This window comes from Pezoporus wallicus, unplaced genomic scaffold (genome assembly GCF_028554395.1).
Source record: "Pezoporus wallicus isolate ANWC-B61680 ecotype Strahan unplaced genomic scaffold, APGP_CSIRO_Pwel_v1 contig_3486, whole genome shotgun sequence".
Lineage (NCBI taxonomy): Eukaryota > Metazoa > Chordata > Aves > Psittaciformes > Psittacidae > Pezoporus > Pezoporus wallicus.
Window position 1 is genome coordinate 4208681 of NW_026642292.1, and position 18100 is coordinate 4226780.

The 18100-nt window shown below is 42.9% G+C and overlaps 1 protein-coding gene across 1 annotated transcript in view; it reads right to left on the reverse strand.

The window, feature by feature from the left end:
• Positions 1–18100, reverse strand: part of TTLL5 (tubulin tyrosine ligase like 5) — a 133662-nt gene that overhangs the window by 88490 nt on the left and 27072 nt on the right. Inside the window, 3 exon segments of the mRNA XM_057428591.1 lie at positions 4141–4229; positions 5027–5088; positions 6594–6675. Coding sequence (XP_057284574.1) covers positions 4141–4229; positions 5027–5088; positions 6594–6675 — 233 coding nt within the window.

An 18100-nucleotide genomic window follows, 5' to 3' on the forward strand; every position in this document is an offset into this window, starting at 1 on the left:
AGAAACCTTGAACTGGATAAATCCAGGGGAATATCCCATGCTGCTCAGATATGACTAAAATTCATGGCAAGATCCGGCAGTACCTGTACTTGTAAGAGCTGTTTCATTAGAAATTGCACATGGCTACTCAAAATCTTCAGACGAAGCAATTGCAAAAGCAGAAGCATTGCACTAGAATGGGTTACACTGCAATGACCAACACAGAAAGATCCAAGGAGAAAACAGATATAGCACGTGCCAGTTGAAACATTGTTAAGCATTAAATTTTAAGCTTTTTAATCTCCTCCTGCTCAGTAAACTCCTGCTTGGTAAACTCCTCTTAAAAACCATTTCCTGACACTATGATAATAATAATCATGTGAGAACTGCTGCTCAAAGATAATATTACACTAAAGTTTCCATCTTATCAGATGATCTCTTTTACTAAGAAAACACCCCAATGAAATCATCTCCAGAATCTCAATACAATGGAGATAAGTGCATTGATTACAAACAGAAAATTTATGCCTATGTATTGGCAGCTGTGGTTCCTACATCTGGCAAAGCTCTGACTCCTACCTGAGAGCAAACTACACTACTGTCAAAACACTAGAGAAAAACTAACTTTACTGAACTTTCTGCACAAACAGTTTTTTCAGTGTTTTACTACAGAATCCTCTCTGGCTGTAGCACAGAAATGTCTCCAACTTCATAAAGATTTTGTTCCCTCTTTGACCCAGCTTATCTTTAGAAGTACAGATAAATCCAAGCATTTTGTTTTATCTCCAAATTCTGCAAACATCTCTGGTTCCCACATCAGCATTCTAATTATACTAAGCAATGACAGCAGTTGGCACAAAGACCCTTCCTATTCTCTATGAGACCTCATTATTCAATGAGACTCTCTTCTCGGCTGAACTGTCCTCAGCTACACTTCCACAGAATGACAAATGGCAGTGCGTAGAATTAATTAGGTTCTCAAGATGATTCCATCTGTCCTACCTTCATTCCTGCTGAGAAATCTCAAAAAAAGTCAGAATCATCACTATTACATTTATACAGAAAGCCTAGCAGCAAAACAATGCCTACTGTGTCCCCACACAGCTGGGTGCTTAAAAAAGTAAACTAACATTGATTTGTCCATATGGCTTGAAAGGAGGGTGCAAAATATAACATTCAGAAATGTGGATCAGTTTGAATTATTCTAACAGTAGTTCTACATTTTCCATTACCTTCAATAAATCATTCTTACCTTTATCCATTTTGACCCAGCTCACCCTCAAATTTCTGCAGTTTCCTGCAGATGACTGTCTCACAGAAAATAATTACTTCTCTTATGGGGCCTCCTAAATTCTGTCAATACACATTCACCTGTGCCGTCCATATCATTCAGTCTCATTTCATCCCCTGTAGCACACAAGACAAAAATTCCTCCTCCCATTTGATGTGACACTTCTACTTGCTGCTGTTTTCATCAGTTTTTGCACTTTCCCTTTCAGTGACCTACCAAATCCCGAACACTGTGCTACCACTGTCTTCATCATTTGATGACCAAAATGACAACTTTATCTTTAAGCATTTATATTCAAATTCTTTAAAATGCAGTTCAGAAATACTTGTAGGCTTAAAAACTTTAAGGGATTTAACCCAGCTGATCTTGTCTCTCAGCACACATCACCCACTCTTTTTTTAAGCTGCTGGAACAGATGTAAATGTTTTTCCAACCTTTGCTCTTGCCACATGGAAACATATGTCAGCACCCAGCCCTCTCCTCTCTTCTTCCTCCCCACTCAGGCCACTTAGCTGAAAAATATATTTTGGGACCAACTGCACCAAAAGTATTGTACAAGGTAATATTTGAAACTGCATCCCTTATGCTGGTGAAGGGAGCTGACGGGCACTTATCAATTTAGCATTTGCTGTTTGCGATTGCATAGACACAGGATGCTGCAAGAGACACACAAAGAGAAATAAGAACCTCGTGTTCTCCAAGACACTATCATCACCACTCAAGCTGCAGAGGAATGGTGAGTACCCTAAAGTAAAAGGATATAAATGAAATCCAGAGATTCAGCTAATAGTCTCTATCATCTCAGTGCAGATCATTTTCATATGCTCCACAAATGTATTCTGTCCCCATTAAAATACAGCACTAATCCTAGCCTCAGATGCGCTCAACTGTACAGAATGCATCTGGGCATTTACATCATTTTTGAACACGCAAAAAAGAGCTCTGCAGAATGGATGAATTAACTCAATTCTAATGACCAAAATTCATATTTTTCTAAGATAAGAGTTAGAGGAAAATATTTAATAGCTATGTATTAAGGAGAAACAGGTGTAGAAATATCAGCAGAATGTCAAAAAGTACCCTGTATTATTTACCTGGCATCAGGTCTACAAGCAATAACAGTGTAATGATAGTAGGTTCAAAAGAAAACTATTATGATAGGTGCTTAGATTTTTCTTGTGTTTGGTGGTATTCAGGCTGTCTTCCTCCTCTCCAATGCCCAAGAGGAGCAAACGATGACTCTCAGGAGACCTTTCTATCATTTCTAACTGGAGAACTGCCAATTTCTTGTCTACAGTTTGTCTATACAAAAGAGGTCGAGGTCTCTGTATTGCTTATGATTAATTGAAAGAGCTCCTACCTAAATCAACAATAAGAAACAGCCGAATTGTTAATTTCCCCAGAGAGAGAAATGTTCAGAGGGTCAAACCGAAGAAACTGCACAAAGAACTTGCAGTCCAGTCTTGTGAAACTCAGAAAACAGAATAACTATCTCATGACCAGGAACACTGGGCATGCATTCAGCAAAGAACATGCCAAAAACATGCTATAAAATTTTATCACTGGATTAGCAGTCTGTGACTGGTAAACATAGGTAAGGATGACACCTGTCCCAAAAGATAAGTTCATAGAATCATAGAATAGTTAGGTTTGGAAAGGACCTTAGGATCGTCTAGTTCCAATCCCCCTGCCACGGGCAGGGACGCCTCGCATTAAACCATATCACTAAGGCTCTGTACAACCTGGCCTTGAAGTTAATCCCATCTCATAACCACTGTTCTGTCATATGAATCTTTGCATATTTCAACCGGCCAGGCCTTACACCTATTTGTGGGTTTTTTTTTAAGCAAAGTAAAAGTTTAAAGCCACATTAAAATTCAATGCTTCTCAATGGCTTCATTTTATGAGACTAATTTTTTATTTTTTTTTTCCAGATAAAACATTCAATCAGACCCCAAAGATTCGTCATTACTCTAAAAGAGAAGATCACTTTTTCTATATGGTTCCCAATTTATCTAACATACATTTTGTCTGCCACAAAGAAGACCTTTAAGGTCATAGGGATCTGTATGAAACCGTATCTATTAAAATGGCCTTAGAAGCTTTGGACTCGGCCATGCATCCTGTACTCAAATCTCAACTTGCAAACTATTCACCTCTCTCACTGTGAGCCAAGACTCCAAGTTTTAAAAGAAGCAAAATGTTGCCATTTCTGTGAGCTTTCCCTATAAAAAAATGGACAATATATTGGTACTCTGTCACTGAAAAAAATACTTTTCATTTCCTAATTGAACTTGAACTACACAGCCATTATGCATGTCCCTCACAGGAACATATTTGTCAGCTGCAGAGTGTGCCAAGATACTCTGTTTGCCTATTTACCTCAGAAGAAATGCATTTTAAAGTCCAACATAGGAATTTCCCTACTTTTTCATGTAATCTCAGATTGGTTTGGGTTGGAAGGGACCTTACATATCATCTAGTTCCAAACCCCCTGCCATGGGCAGGGACAGCTTCCACCAGACCAAGTTGCTCAGAGCCTCATCCCACCTGGCCTTGGACACTTCCAGGGATGGAGCAGCCACAACTTCACTGGGCAACCTGTTTCTTATATCTAATCTAAATTTAACCTCTTTCAGTTTAAAGACTTGCCCTGTAACTCCTTGCTCTTATAAAAAGTCCCTCTCCAGCTTTCACAAAACAGAAGTGGCTGAACAGCCCATAGCCCAGGTGGATCTGCCGAGTCTCTTCTGTAGTTACGCTAGAAACCCAGATAACCTTACTCACTGACTTTTTCTCCCACCTGTGAGCCAGATTCAATGAGAATAACTTCCCTGCTATTCTCCTCAGCTCTAGCTGAATTAATTTACCTGCAGCTTCTGATACAGATTTCTCCTGACAGATTCAGATGAACAATTGTCCCGGCTTGAGCGTTGGCTTGGATCCTGGCAGACGAAGCCTGGGGGCATCAGAGGAGCCACATAAGAACTTCAAGTCAGGCAAATCCTGAAATATAAACCTAGCATTCCTTTTAATTTATATACATGACTGTCCTGTCCAAGGACCAAAAATAATACTATTCCTTTTTACACCATGCTTTAATCCTAAACTTTACACTGCATCACACTTTTTTGATTAACACTGAAACTTTCTCTCAAAACCAAGTTACTGAATAGCAGCATAGAGATGGGGTCTGTTTCTTAAACTGCGGAGCAGGCTACCTTATGACAATTCTGCTTCTTTCAGTATCAGGGCAAGTTGCATCAAATAACTGAACCAAAACGGACTAGGGATGCCTAAAAGGTGCTATGCACTAGACAGTCATGCAGCTTTCACAACCATGACTCCTCTTCTAACATATGCTAACCAGAATCCACACAACCTACCTAAAAAAGAAAAATAAACCCAAAAAACAAATGACACCCCCCCCCAAAAAAAAAAACCAAACCAAACCAAAACCCAAATGAAACCAAAACAAAAAACAACAAAAAAAGAACCACAACTGAAACCCACCACATTAATTAAAGAGAAACAGTAGTATCTTCAAATACTGAACTAGGGACTCTACATACCACATAAACATCACAGACAGATTATTCTGAAGCAGAAATGTCCACATACGACACCCCAGTGCTAAATACAGTACTCCTTAACTGGAGTTCTCCTCTATTATACACTAATAACATTCAGCTCATAAACCTATCTTTTATTGGTTCTAATGATGGGAAGATTGAAGGAGCTTTTTGTTACACTCACCTACAAGGGTAAACATATCTGAGAGCATGCTAGCTTTGATCTTCAGATCCAAAGGAGCATCACTACCCCCACATGCAACAAAGGACAACAGGCATTACTTATCTGGCATTAAATGAGAGGAATGCATCTCAAGACGTCTTCCAATACAGTTTTTTTGTATTGGTCCTTAACACAGACATAATCAACATGGGAAGAAAACTATATGATTTTCACACCAATAGGTAAAGATTAATCTGTTTCCATTTATCCTTTTTCACTACTTTAGTATTCTAATGCAGCAACATGCCATCTTGTCTTAGCTCTGCTTGGCTAGACGCATTTGCTTTGAATGCATCTATACGACATTTCAGGAAGCAGGTAGAAGCTGCTGTCACAGAATTATTAAAAAACACAATTACCTATGGCTCTTCCACATAAAATCATAAAATCAGACAGGTTAGTTCCAATGGATGACAAAAAATGATTAGGGAAGGTGATAAATATGAAAAGGTCAGACAGTGGGCACAGACGGGATGCAATTATAATTTTATCCAGTGGAAAAATCAATGGATACAGTTCAGATCAGACAGACAAAGTTTGATTCCTTGGAAGCAGAGAAATCAACCATGTTCTGCAGCACAGTGAGAGATGCCAACAAAGAAAAATGCCAAGCTTGGACAAAGAGAATGGCAATCATAAAGCAGAACAAAGGATGCAGATGTGACTTACAGTTTTAAATAGTAAAGGATGCAAATAATTTGGTGTGTATGCATATAAGCACAACCAACCAAACCAGGAAAATAAATATTGTGGAAACATTTTAGATGCACTTGAAACCAAAAACAGGTACTGTGGAAGGTAGGGGAAGGTAGGGTTATGAATGGGAAGGGGGGGAAGGGATGCCTAGAGGAAGGTCAGATATGGCTATTCCAGGAACATTTAACTTAAAGCTTATTTATACCATCCTAACTGAAGTATGACTCACACTACTACAGAAGTGCATTGTGCATCTGTGTTCCTGTAAAGCTAAATAGTAGTCCAGGAAACACACATAGTTAGAGATCTACAAAAAAAGAATAAATCCTGAAGTTTCATTAGAGTATGAGTGTCAGCATAAGGGCCAAGACAACACTCATTCTTCAGATTTTAGCTAAAGAGAGTACTAGACCAAAAATCTGTGCCCAAACATCTATTTACATACTCAAGTCAAGCATAATGCCTGAACTCTGCTTAGACTCCAAAATCTTAGTTTCTACTCAGCAAAGGAGATTGAAATCCCACATTATAGCCTGGAGAGTTTCAAAATTCATCTATGATGGGAGATTATGAAGTGTTAACAATGACGATGGATGGTGGAGGAGAAAGAATTAAAAAGAAAATGGAATCCCAACTGGGTTCTTTCAAAACTGATTGCTGCAATAAGTTTGTTTACGCACAGGGAAAAGCAAAGGACTATCCCTGTTAATCAGCAGTGGAACAAATACTCTGCAGGCATTATGAAATCCTAGGCCCTCCTAGGACCACAAGTTCCAAGGACAACCATCATTAGCAACAGTCCCAGCCTCATATTAAACTGTGAATCACTTACCAGGCCAACGATGGGGATAGGTTTACTTCCAACAGCCAGGGCTTGAGAGTGTCATCAATAAGGACATCAAAACCATACAGCTCTGAAAACACAGTGGATATTTAAGTTTACCTTACTGCACCTTTAAACATTCAGGTAAGGTCCATCATTAGTATCTATCATGGCATTTCCATCTATATAATTTTATGTTCAATCCAAAGAACTCCCTTGGGCTGAACAAATAATAACATTCCACAAGCGGGAAATTTCATTTCCTTAGAGTCAAGATTAAATATATTCTGTTTGTGGGGGAAAAGAGGGAAGCAAAAATTGGGTCTTAGGAAAGTGTTGATGTCCACAAAGTGCAGTCCATGCAGAACTCTACTGCTTGTTTTGTGAAAAGAGCAGGTCCAATTCACTTCTTCCACTGGATCCCGGAAACAACAGAGCCTCATCCTTTGCACTTTTTAATGCCTATATTCATTGTGCCAGTCAGCTATAGAAAACTTTGCTTCTTTCAAGCATCAGCTCCTTTTCAATTAGTCCTGTACATGTTTCCCTAATATCCCCACAGAAGCACAAGGGTCTTCTCCTTAGCAGCTTCATCTACATGGACAACCCTCTAACTTTTTATCTTACTGATAGCTTGCCACTTTTCAGCCAACCACTGTAGAAATATTTTTTCCTTAGTTTCTAAAACATTCATAACATATTACATCTGCTAGATGTGTTCTGCTCTACACAGGTCAGATTGAAGCCAACTTCCCATTCCAATACTGTTTTTAGCATTTCACTCTATACACATGTTCTCCCTAGTCTGGAAAGAGTTGCAAGAAGGATGCTACACGACAACTGTAAATCAGAAGTTGGCACTAATGCAATTCCCTCTTTCAGCATTAAGAAATAAAGTTAATTGATCATCAGAGCAACTTATGCATGTTTTTTCAAAATGCAGCATAACAGAGAATGTTGGCAGAGAAGAAGGATTTCCGTGGAATTAACCAGTTCTCTAGTGCTTGGAGTGAAAGCAAGAAAATTTATTTGCCACGCTGCTTTCCTTGAATTCTGGTCTTGGCCTTTTGTCACCTGCCTGACACTAATGCTGGCTCTGGGGAGCTGGACTGCTTGACAAGATCTTCCTATGCAAACAGCTGTGCAAAAACTCATGCAGCTTATAATGGGAAGTTAATGAGCTGGGGGGGGACTTGGAAGGGGAGGAAATGGCAGCACAGCAAGTATTGCCTGCTCACTTTTCTAGACTGTGTTGCCAGGCATTGAGTGGGAAGCAAAAGAGCAGAAAGTTAAGGGGTTGGTTCACTCCAAAGAAATGAGGCTGAATTTACGTTTGGCTCTCTTGCTCCCCAGACAGGAAAGGCTGCAGTAGAGGGGAAAGGATGAGGTGGGGATTATAAGTGTAAACAACAGCAAAGCATTTTGACCATAAACAACTTTTGATTATTTCAATGCATTGTTCCAAAATACAGTCACAGGTTTGGTAAAGACCTATGACTCTTAAGAGCATAACCAGTGACAGGCAGCTCATCCCTGAGGCAGAGAAGCAATGACCAGGCCTGTGGCAGCTGCTGGTCTGTGACCTTCCAACCCCAGTAAGGAAGCAGAGCATTTTGTTTTGACTAGCTGCTGCTTCTTTTGCTGTTGGAAATTCCCTCCCTCTGCCCCTCAGAGGACCTTTGCTAGTATTTTGGCTCCTTTGACTTTGTTCTCCTCTCCTACACTTTTCTCCCTTCCAAACCACTTGCTCTTTAAACCTCCTTCTTTCCTACTCAGTTACTCACTCTGTCCACTTTTACAAATACATACGGGAAACCTCTTGCCCTCAGCTAGCTCTGACCATGCTCCTGGTGCTTTACACTCTTTTCCCTTATTTCTGCCTTGTTTATTAGCACAGTAAGCTCTTTGGAGTATTGCTGTTGACTCAATTCCATTATTAAACACAGATATCTCATGCCAACTGTAATGCCTTAGATTCTCCTGGAAACACTCCACGGCTGCTCCATAACGCCCCAAGTCTCAAATTTTAGGTCATACCTACAACCCCTAGACAGAAGTCTCTCCTAATATCAGGACATCAGAAGCTATGCAATATCCATGTTCTAGCAACAGAATCAAGCCTCACAGATTCCCAAATGGGCTTAGTACAAAGGGTTTCTCAAGTCTGCCTGGGATACTAGGGCACAAACAGAAGACAAATTACCTGCGGTTTCAGCTATCCTAGAAATGTCTCCTTGGCCCTCTTCCACATTTGGAAAACGCACTACCGAGATTAAACATAGAAGTACCCTTTCTACTGTGAAACTCCACTATAATTTGTGAAAATAAAAACATAGGCAGCACAGAGATGTAGAGTCATGTGAGCATAGCAAGATCAGAAGTATATCCTCTGCAATTACCAACTTAAGCAAGACGGCTATTTCCCTCTGTGGGGACAATAAAGAAAGAACAACTGAAAGACAAAAGGAGTGTGACCAGCAGGTCAAAGGAGGTGATCCTGCCCCTCTGCTCTGCTCTTGTGAGGCCTCACCTGGAGTATTGTGTGCAGTTCTGGTGTCCTCAACATAAAAAAGCATAGAACTGTTGGAACAAGTCCAGAGGAGGGCCACAAGGATGATCAGGGGACTGGAGCACCTCCCATATGAAGACAGGCTGAGAAAGTTGGGGCTGCTCAGCCTGGAGAAGAGAAGGCTGCGTGGAGACCTCACAGCAGCCTTCCAGTATCTGAAGGGGGCCTATAGGGATGCTGGGGAAGGACTCTTCATTAGGGACTGTAGTGATAGGACAAGGGGTAATGGGCTAAAACTTAAACAGGGGAAGTTTAGACTGGATACAAGGAAGAAGTTCTTTCCTGTGAAAGTGTTGATGAACTGGAATGGGCTACCCAGGGAGGTTGTGAATGCTCCATCCCTGGCGGTGTTCAAGGCCAGGCTGGACAGAGCCTTGGGTGAGATGGTTTAGGTGAGGTGTCCCTGCCCATGGGTTGGAACTTGATGATCCTAAGGTCCTTTCAAACCCTAACTATTCTATGATTCTAAGATGAACAAGTGCTTCAGGTTGTGGCAATGGCAGGTTTATGACAACCCACCTTGCACCATTACTGTTATTAAGGGAAGAATACAAGAAACTAAGATATCAAGTTTCTGCAGTGCTTTCCCTTGCTCCGCTCCTCTTGCTACTACAGTCCACAAAAACATGTTTTACCCTCGCAGTTTGCTAAAGAGACTGGAATTATCTCAGGAGCTGTTGCCAACACTAAGCAGAAAAAGCCTGCCTCTCCCCTCCGACCCCCATAGAGAAGTGACTGCTGACCAAGCTTCCCATCCTCCCAGAAGAAGGGCCACCTTCAGACTGAAGTCTAAAAGCAACAGCTCAGCCAAAGATTTTTTTGCCGATGTCATTGAGACTAAGAGAAAGGCTAGAGATATGGCTTCAAGCTTTCTAGGTCTGGTTAACTACCACGTATTCTACCTCATGAAGTTTGTCTTACAATCCTGTCAAAGACTGCACTGTCCCTCCCCAAAGAATTTATTAGAGTCTGTAAGTCAAGAAATTTAGTATCTGGTAGCACAAACAATGTTTTCATGATTTTGTGTAGAATGAACAAGCTCAGCTCCTAGATGGTGGCTAGAATTCTGGTCTTTATTGTCAGCTTGTTCACTAAGGAAAAAGAAGCAGCTTTACTGCAAAGCACATATTCTGCAATTGAATGGAGGTGACCTGAGGTTATGAAGGGATACATACACGTATACACTGAAAAAAAGATGCATAGTATGCAACTCTTGATTTGGCAATAAAAACAAACCAATTGCCTCACTTTAAGCAGAAGTATATTTACAGACAATCCCCTAATGTGAATAACAATATCTGTGCCACTGAAATGCAAGTCTTCCCTTGTTTCTCCTTACTTTCTCTGTGCTTTAAATACAGGTATCATGCAGACCATGCCTGTAGACAACATGTATCAAGGAGCTCGAGTTAGAAAAGTTAACTGTGGTACAGTTTCATCCAAAGCAGCTATCAGTCAGTACAATGGAGGAAGACTTCTAAGAGTATAGTGATGGACGCCCTGCTCTGTGGAACATATTGCCAAACTTGATGCTTTAGAGACTACGTTATATTTTGTAAATGAACTCCACCACTTTATCAATCACTGAACTCCATCACTTTATTTAGTGATGATACTGTACCTGCTTCAACTCTGGTAGCTATGGGGACATGAACAAATCTACATCTTGGAGGCTATCAATCACAGTCAGGTCCCAGATAATTCCTGTTAAACTAGAAAAGGACAGCATAACAATGTAGGCTTTAAAATAAACAAAAGACCACACCGTCATATCAAATAGCAGAATAGAAACCTCTACTCTGGACACCAAAGGCTTTGGGGAAAGTAGTGGTGATGTTGGCTTGTGTAAGAATTTGCCTTGCACTCCAAGTAATACAGCTTAACTCCCTTTCTGAGAACACTTTATTTTAACAGAGGAAAGCTTTATCTCTCAGTGTTGTTATAGGAAAGGGCCCAACAACAGGGGACAGAATTATTTCACATGTTGGTGTTCTTGCCTGCTCCACAAGATGCAGCCTATGCCTGCCAAAGTCTGTCATACTAGTTTGGCCAAACGCATAATTACCTCACTTAGAGGCACTTTCTCCACAATAGGTAATCAGAGAAAATACATCACTTATGACTTCTCAGTTGCCAGAACCTATAATAAATGCTCGGAGCACTGTAGAGATATCCCAGCTGCTCCAGCCAATGAGCTGGCTTCAGCTGGAGCTCGGCTCAGATGCCTCTATACAAATGCCCGTAGCATGGGGAACAAACAAGAAGAATTAGAGATGTGTGCACGTCTACGGGGGTATGATATAATAGGCATCACAGAAACATGGTGGGATGGCTCCTATGACTGGAGTGTTGGAATGGAAGGTTACAGGCTCTTTAGGAAAGACAGGCCTGGCAGGTGGGGAGGGGGAGTTGCCCTTTATGTTAGGGATAGGCTGGAGAGTATGGAACTCTGTCTGGGGACAGGTGAGGAGTCCACAGAGAGTTTGTGGGTCAGGGTTAAAGGGAATATAGCTATGGGAGACATTACTGTGGGGATCTGTTACAGACCGCCTGATCAAGGAGAACCTATGGATGAAGCACCCTATAAACAGACAGGAAAAGCCTCACGCTCGCAGGCCCTTGTTCTCATGGGTGACTTCAACCACCCTGACATCTGTTGGAAGGACGGTACGGCCCGGCACAAGCAATCCAGGAGGTTCCTCGATTGTGTGGAAGACAACTTCCTTCTGCAAGTAATAGAGGAACCGACAAGGAGAGGTGCCATGCTTGACCTCGTGCTCACCAACAGGGAAGGGCTCGTTGGAAATGTGACTCTCCTGAGGCACCCTGAGATGCTCGAATTTGAGATCCTCAGGACAGTGAGAAGAGCATGCAGCAAGCTCACTGCCCTGGACTTCAAAAGAGCAGATTTCGGCCTCTTCAGGAACCTGCTTAGTAAGGTTCCATGGGATACAGCCCTAGAGGGCAGAGGGGCCCAAGACTCTTGGTTGATATTCAAGGATCACCTGCTACAAGCTCAGGAGTGCTGAATCCCAACCAGAAGGAAGTGCAGCAGGAGGGCCAGGAGACCTCCTTGGATGGATAAGGAGCTCCTGAGGAAAATTCAAATGAAAAAAGAGGCTTATAAAAAGTGCAAGCAAGGACAGGTGGCATGGGAAGAGTACAGGGATGTTGTCCAGGAAGCTAGGGACCAGGTTAGGAAAGCTAAGGCCCAGTTAGAATTAAACTTAGCTAGAGGTATTAAAGATAACAGGAAGGGATTCTACAAGTACATAGGAAATAAAAAACAGACTAGGGAGAATGCAGGCCCCCTCAGGAAGCTCTCAGGAGAACTGGCTACACAGGATTTGGAGAAGGCTGAGGTTCTTAATGACTTCTTTCTGTCGGTCTTCCCTGGCAAATGCTCTGACCACATCACCCAAGTCTCAGAAGGCAGACACAGGGACTGTGAGAATGAAGACCTTGGGCCCACTGTAGGAGAGGAACTGGTTCGAGACCATCTTAAAATTCTGAACGTGCACAAGTCCATGGGTCCTGATGAAATCCATCCACGGGTCCTGAAGGAGCTGGTGAATGAAGTTGCGAAGCCGCTGGCCATCATATTTGAGAAATCATGGCAGTCAGGTGAAGTTCCCGATGACTGGAAAAAGGGAAATATAACCCCCATTTTCAAGAACAGGAAAATGGATGACCCAGGGAATTACAGACCAGTCAGTCTCACCTCTGTGCCTGGCAAAATCTTGGAGCAGATTCTCCTGGAAGGCATGCTAAGGTACATGAAGAAAAACAAGGTGCTTGGTGACAGCCAGCATGGCTTCACTAAGGGGAAATCCTGCCTGACCAATTTGGTGGCCTTCTACGATGGGGCTACAGAACTCATGGACAGGGGTAGAGCAGTTGATGTCATCTACCTGGACTTGTGCAAAGCGTTTGACACTGTCCCACATGACATCCTTGTCTCTAAATTGGAGAGACATCAATTTGATGGATGGATCACTCGGTGGATAAAGAACTGGCTGGATGGCTGCATGCAAAGAGTTGTGGTCAATGGCTCAATGTCCAGCTGGAGACCAGTAACGAGTGGCGTCCCCCAGGGATCGGTGTTGGGACCAGTCTTGTTCAACATCTTCATCGCTGACATGGACAGTGGGATTGAGTGCGCCCTCAGCAAGTTTGCCGATGACACCAAGCTGTGTGGTTCAGTTGATACCCTGGAAGGAAGGAATGCCATCCAGAGGGACCCTGACACGCTTGTGAGGTGGGCTGATGCCAACCTCATGAAGTTTAACCATGCCAAGTGCAAGGTCCTAAACCTGGGTTGGAGCAATCCCTGGCACAGTTACAGGTTGGGCAAAGAAGAGATTCAGAGCAGCCCTGCAGAGAAGGACTTGGGGTTGGTGGTTGATGAGAAAATGAACATGAGCCAGCTTCAGTGTGCGCTTGCAGCCCAGAAAGCCAACTGTATCCTGGGCTGCATCAAAAGGAGCGTGACCAGCAGGTCGAAGGAGGTGATCCTGCCCCTCTGCTCTGCTCTTGTGAGGCCTCACCTGGAGTATTGTGTGCAGTTCTGGTGTCCTCAACATAAAAAAACATGGAACTGTTGGAACAAGTCCAGAGGAGGGCCACGAGGATGATCAGGGCACTGGAGCACCTCCCGTATGAAGACAGGCTGAGAAAGTTGGGGCTGTTCAGCCTGGAGAAAAGAAGGCTGCGTGGAGACCTCATAGCAGCCTTCCAGTATCTGAAGGGGGCCTATAGGGATGCTGGAGAGGGACTCTTCATTAGAGACTGTAGTGACAGGACAAGGGGTAACAGGTTAAAACTTAAACAGGGAAGTTTAGGTTGGATATAAGGAGGAAATTCTTTCCTGTTAGGGTGGTGAGGCACTGGAATGGGTTGCCCAGGGAGGTTGTGAATGCTCCATCCCTGGCAGTGTTCAAGACCAGGTTGGACGAGGCCTTGGGTGATATGATTTAGCGTAAGGTGTCCCTGCCTACAGCAGGGGGGGTGGAACTAGATGATCTTAAGGTCCTTTCCAACCCTAACTATTCTATGATTCTATGATTCTCAAGCTTTTTTCCTACTACTGAAGTCTGAAGGACACTTAGTTATATTCCCAGTAAGAGTCTTCAGAAGTGAAATTTCAGGATGCCTACATAGAATCATAGAACATCTCAAGTTGGAAGGGAACCATAAAGATCAGAGTCCAACTCCCTGCTCCTCGTAAGATTATCTATAACTAGATCATACAACTAGAAGCATCATGCAGATGCTCCTTGAACTCTTGACAGAATTGGTGCTGTGATCAGTTCCTTGAGGAGCCTCTTCCAGTGGCTGACCATCATTGCAGTGAGGAACCTTTACCTAGTATCCAATAAGAACGTCCACTGATGCAGCTTCATTGCATTTCCTAATGTCCTATTGCTGGTCACCAGAGAGAGGAGATCAGCACCTCCCCTTCCTCTGCCCCCTTGAAGTTGTAGACTGCAATGAGGTCACCCCTCAGGCTTCTCTTCTCCAAGCTCAGCAAGCCAAGTGACCTCAGATGCTCCTAATTCTTCCCCTTGAGACTTTTCACCATCTTGGTTGCCCTCCTTCTACATAAACCACTACTTTCTTTCGTGAAGACTACAGTTGGGCTTATCACCTACGCTAAAATCAGACTCAGAATCATCCTTCTACTCTTAAGTCAAAAAAAGCTAATTAGGCTATCTTCCAGGCTAACATCAAAAAACAGGTGTCTTAAAGCAAATTGGGCTGCCTTTATAATCCTAGTCTTACAAGGTAAATAAATTAACACCCATGAAGGAGAAAGTTCTTCAACCCAGCATGCAAGATCATAGTGAGTGAAGACGCTACCATCTCATTAAGCACCTCTAGACATCATTTAATGTCACTTATGCCACTGAGGAACAGACAAGCAGATATGTTGCTGTTCGTTCTTCAACAAACTTAGGTGGCCAAATTTAAGAAAACGTAGTAGCAGGTAGATCAAAATGAAAGCAAGCTGACTCCATAGATACATGAGGTGAAGAAGAAAGAGAGCATGTTTCCTGAATTCATTAGCCCAAGCTCTTCTGATTTCAAGCTCCTAAACTCCAACAATCTTAGCCTCAAGCAAAGGTTAGGGCTAGGAGACAAGAATAACCTGGTGTTCCTCACTTCCATGTTCTATCTGCTAAAGACCCTAATGTCACCACACGAACCAAATAGCCCACAGAAGACGGAATGAGAAGCCAGGGATATTCCAACTTTGGTAATACAAGTCTACTGTTAATAAGTTGACAATGCTTGTCATTTCTTTATGGATGTTTTGGAGGAGTTAATTCTTCCTAAGTCTGCAATTCTTTCTAAGTCCAATCACCTTGAGAAAAAAAAAACATGGTGCTACCAAGAACCCTACTCCTAACAGGAGCTATCACTAGAAGACCTATCCCTTGAACTTGTTTTACCTTTCAGGCTTAGCTGACAGTTTTGTTAAATTCTGAAGATATAGTAATATTACAAAATCTACCTTGGCATCATCAAAAGGCTGAAAGGTAAAGGGCTCCTGAACCTGAAGAAGCAAGAGAACTCTAAGAACAACCTTTTTCAGATTCAAAATGGCATCTTTACATACTGGCTTTAAAGCAAAGACTGAGTGTAGGGACTACCTGTTCTGCTTTTCCTTGACATGACATCCATGACAGCAAAAAAAGATAAAGGAGATGTGTATGGTATATGTATGGGTGATGTAAGTCTTTAAGCAGATATTTACCTACACTCATGTCAAGCAAGTCTGCATAGAAATTCCTTAAGTATGTCAAATTCTAGTGCCCTGCAAAATTCATTATGGAACAGGCCATTCCCCCAAACAGGCCAATTGCTACTACTAAGAAAATTCAATGCTGATGAACAGCAGAAGCAGATGGTTGAGAACTGGTGATTACATACAAATGAAGACTTTATTTAAGCTTTAGGTCCAGGTCAGCACTCTAGTAGTACAATCATTTATGGTTTGCTCTACACCATCTTAATGTAGATGTGATTAGAAGCATAAGTCCAGAGTAGCTAAGCAAAAAACTCATTGCTTCTGTGGGATCAGCATGACTATTATCCTATCCTGTCCTGCTGTCTTGATTTCAGAAGAGTTCAAGAGTGTTATGGCTGGGTTGACTAGAGCTGGGAATGAAACTGGGGACTTAGATCTACAGCTTCTTCAGGCTCATGCTTCAGTGATTACAGAAAACAGTGCTATACTGGACACTAGCAATAGGCCACACAATCAGGAAAACAGTGTGGATAGCACCCTCTATAAGCAAATGGGAGCAGCTTCATGCTTGCAGGTCCTGGTCCTCATGGAGGACTTAAACCACGCTGGTATCTGTTGGAGAGACAGCACAGTAGCGCTCGAGCAATCCAGGAGGTTCTCTTGAATGGGCTGATGACAACTTCCTCATGCAAGAGAAAGAAAAGCCAACAAGGAGAGGTGCCATGTTAGACCTTGTGCTTACGAACAGGGTAGGGCTCATGGGGAATGTGATGCTCCAGGGCGACCTTGGCTGCAGTGATCACAATATGGTGGAATTCAAGATCCCCAGGGCAGTGAAAAGGGCAAGCAGCAAGAGAACAGACATTGACCTCCTCAGGGACCTGCTCAGTAGGGTCCCGTGGGATAGAGCCTGGAGGGCAGGGGTGCCTAAAAATGCTGGCTGATATTTAAGGATCACTTACTCCAAGCTCAGGAGCAATGCATCCTGACAAGAAGGAAATGAGGCAGAAATGCCAGGAGGCCTCCATGGGTGGAGAACGAGCTTCTGAGCAAATTCGGAAGAAAAAAGGAAGCTTACAAAAGGTGGAAGTGAGGGCAGGCAGCCTGGGAGAAATATAGGGATATTGCCCAGGACGCTAGCGATCAGATCAGGAAAGCTAAAGCCCAGATAGAATTGAGTCTGGCCAGGGATGTCAAAGATAACAGGAAGGGCTTCTATAGGTATGTTGCTGCCAAAAGAAAGACTAGGGATATTGTGAGCCCTCTCCGGAAGGAGCTATGGCTACCCTGGATTTGGAGAAGGCTGAGGCTCTCAATGACTTCTTTGCCTCAGTCTTCATTGGTAAGTGCTCTAGCCACACTGCTCAAGCCACAAACGCCATGTAGGGGCTGGGAGAGTGAAGGCCTTAAGTCCACCACAGGAGAGGATCGGGTTAGAGATCAACTTCAGAAACTGAATGTGCACAAACCCATGGGACCCAAGGAAATTCATCCATAGGTCCCAAGGGAGCTGGCAGATGAAGCTCCTAAACCACTTTCCATCATATTTGAAAAATTATGGCAGTCAGGTTCTTGACTACTGGAAAAAGGGAAATGTAACCCCCACTTCAAGATGGGGAAAATGGATGACCCAGGGAACTACAAGACCAGTCAGTCTCACCTCTGTGCCTGGCAAAATCTTGGAGCACATTCTCCTGGAAAGCATGCCAAGGCACATGAAAAACAGTGAGATGGTTGGTGACAGCCAACATGGCTTCACTAAGGGGAAATCATGCCTGACCAATTTGGTGGCCTTCTATGATGGGGCTACAGAAATGACAGACAGGGCAGTGAAACCGATACTGTCTACCCGGACTTGTGCAAAGCATGTGACACTGTCCCACACAACATCACAGAATCATCCTTGTCTCCAAATTGGAGAGACATCGATTTGATGGATAGACCACCCGGTGGATAAGGAATTAGCTGGATGGCTGCATGCAGAGAATTGCAGTCAACGGCTCAATGTCCAGGTGGAGACCAGTAATGAGTAGAGTCACTCAGGGGTCAGTGTTAGGACCAATCTCGTTCAACATCTTTCTTGGCAACATGACCATTGGGATTGAAGTGCCCTCAGCAGCCTTCCAGAATCTGAAGGGAGCCTACAAGGATGCTGGAGAGGGACTCTAGTGATAAGGGGTAATGAGTTCAAACTTA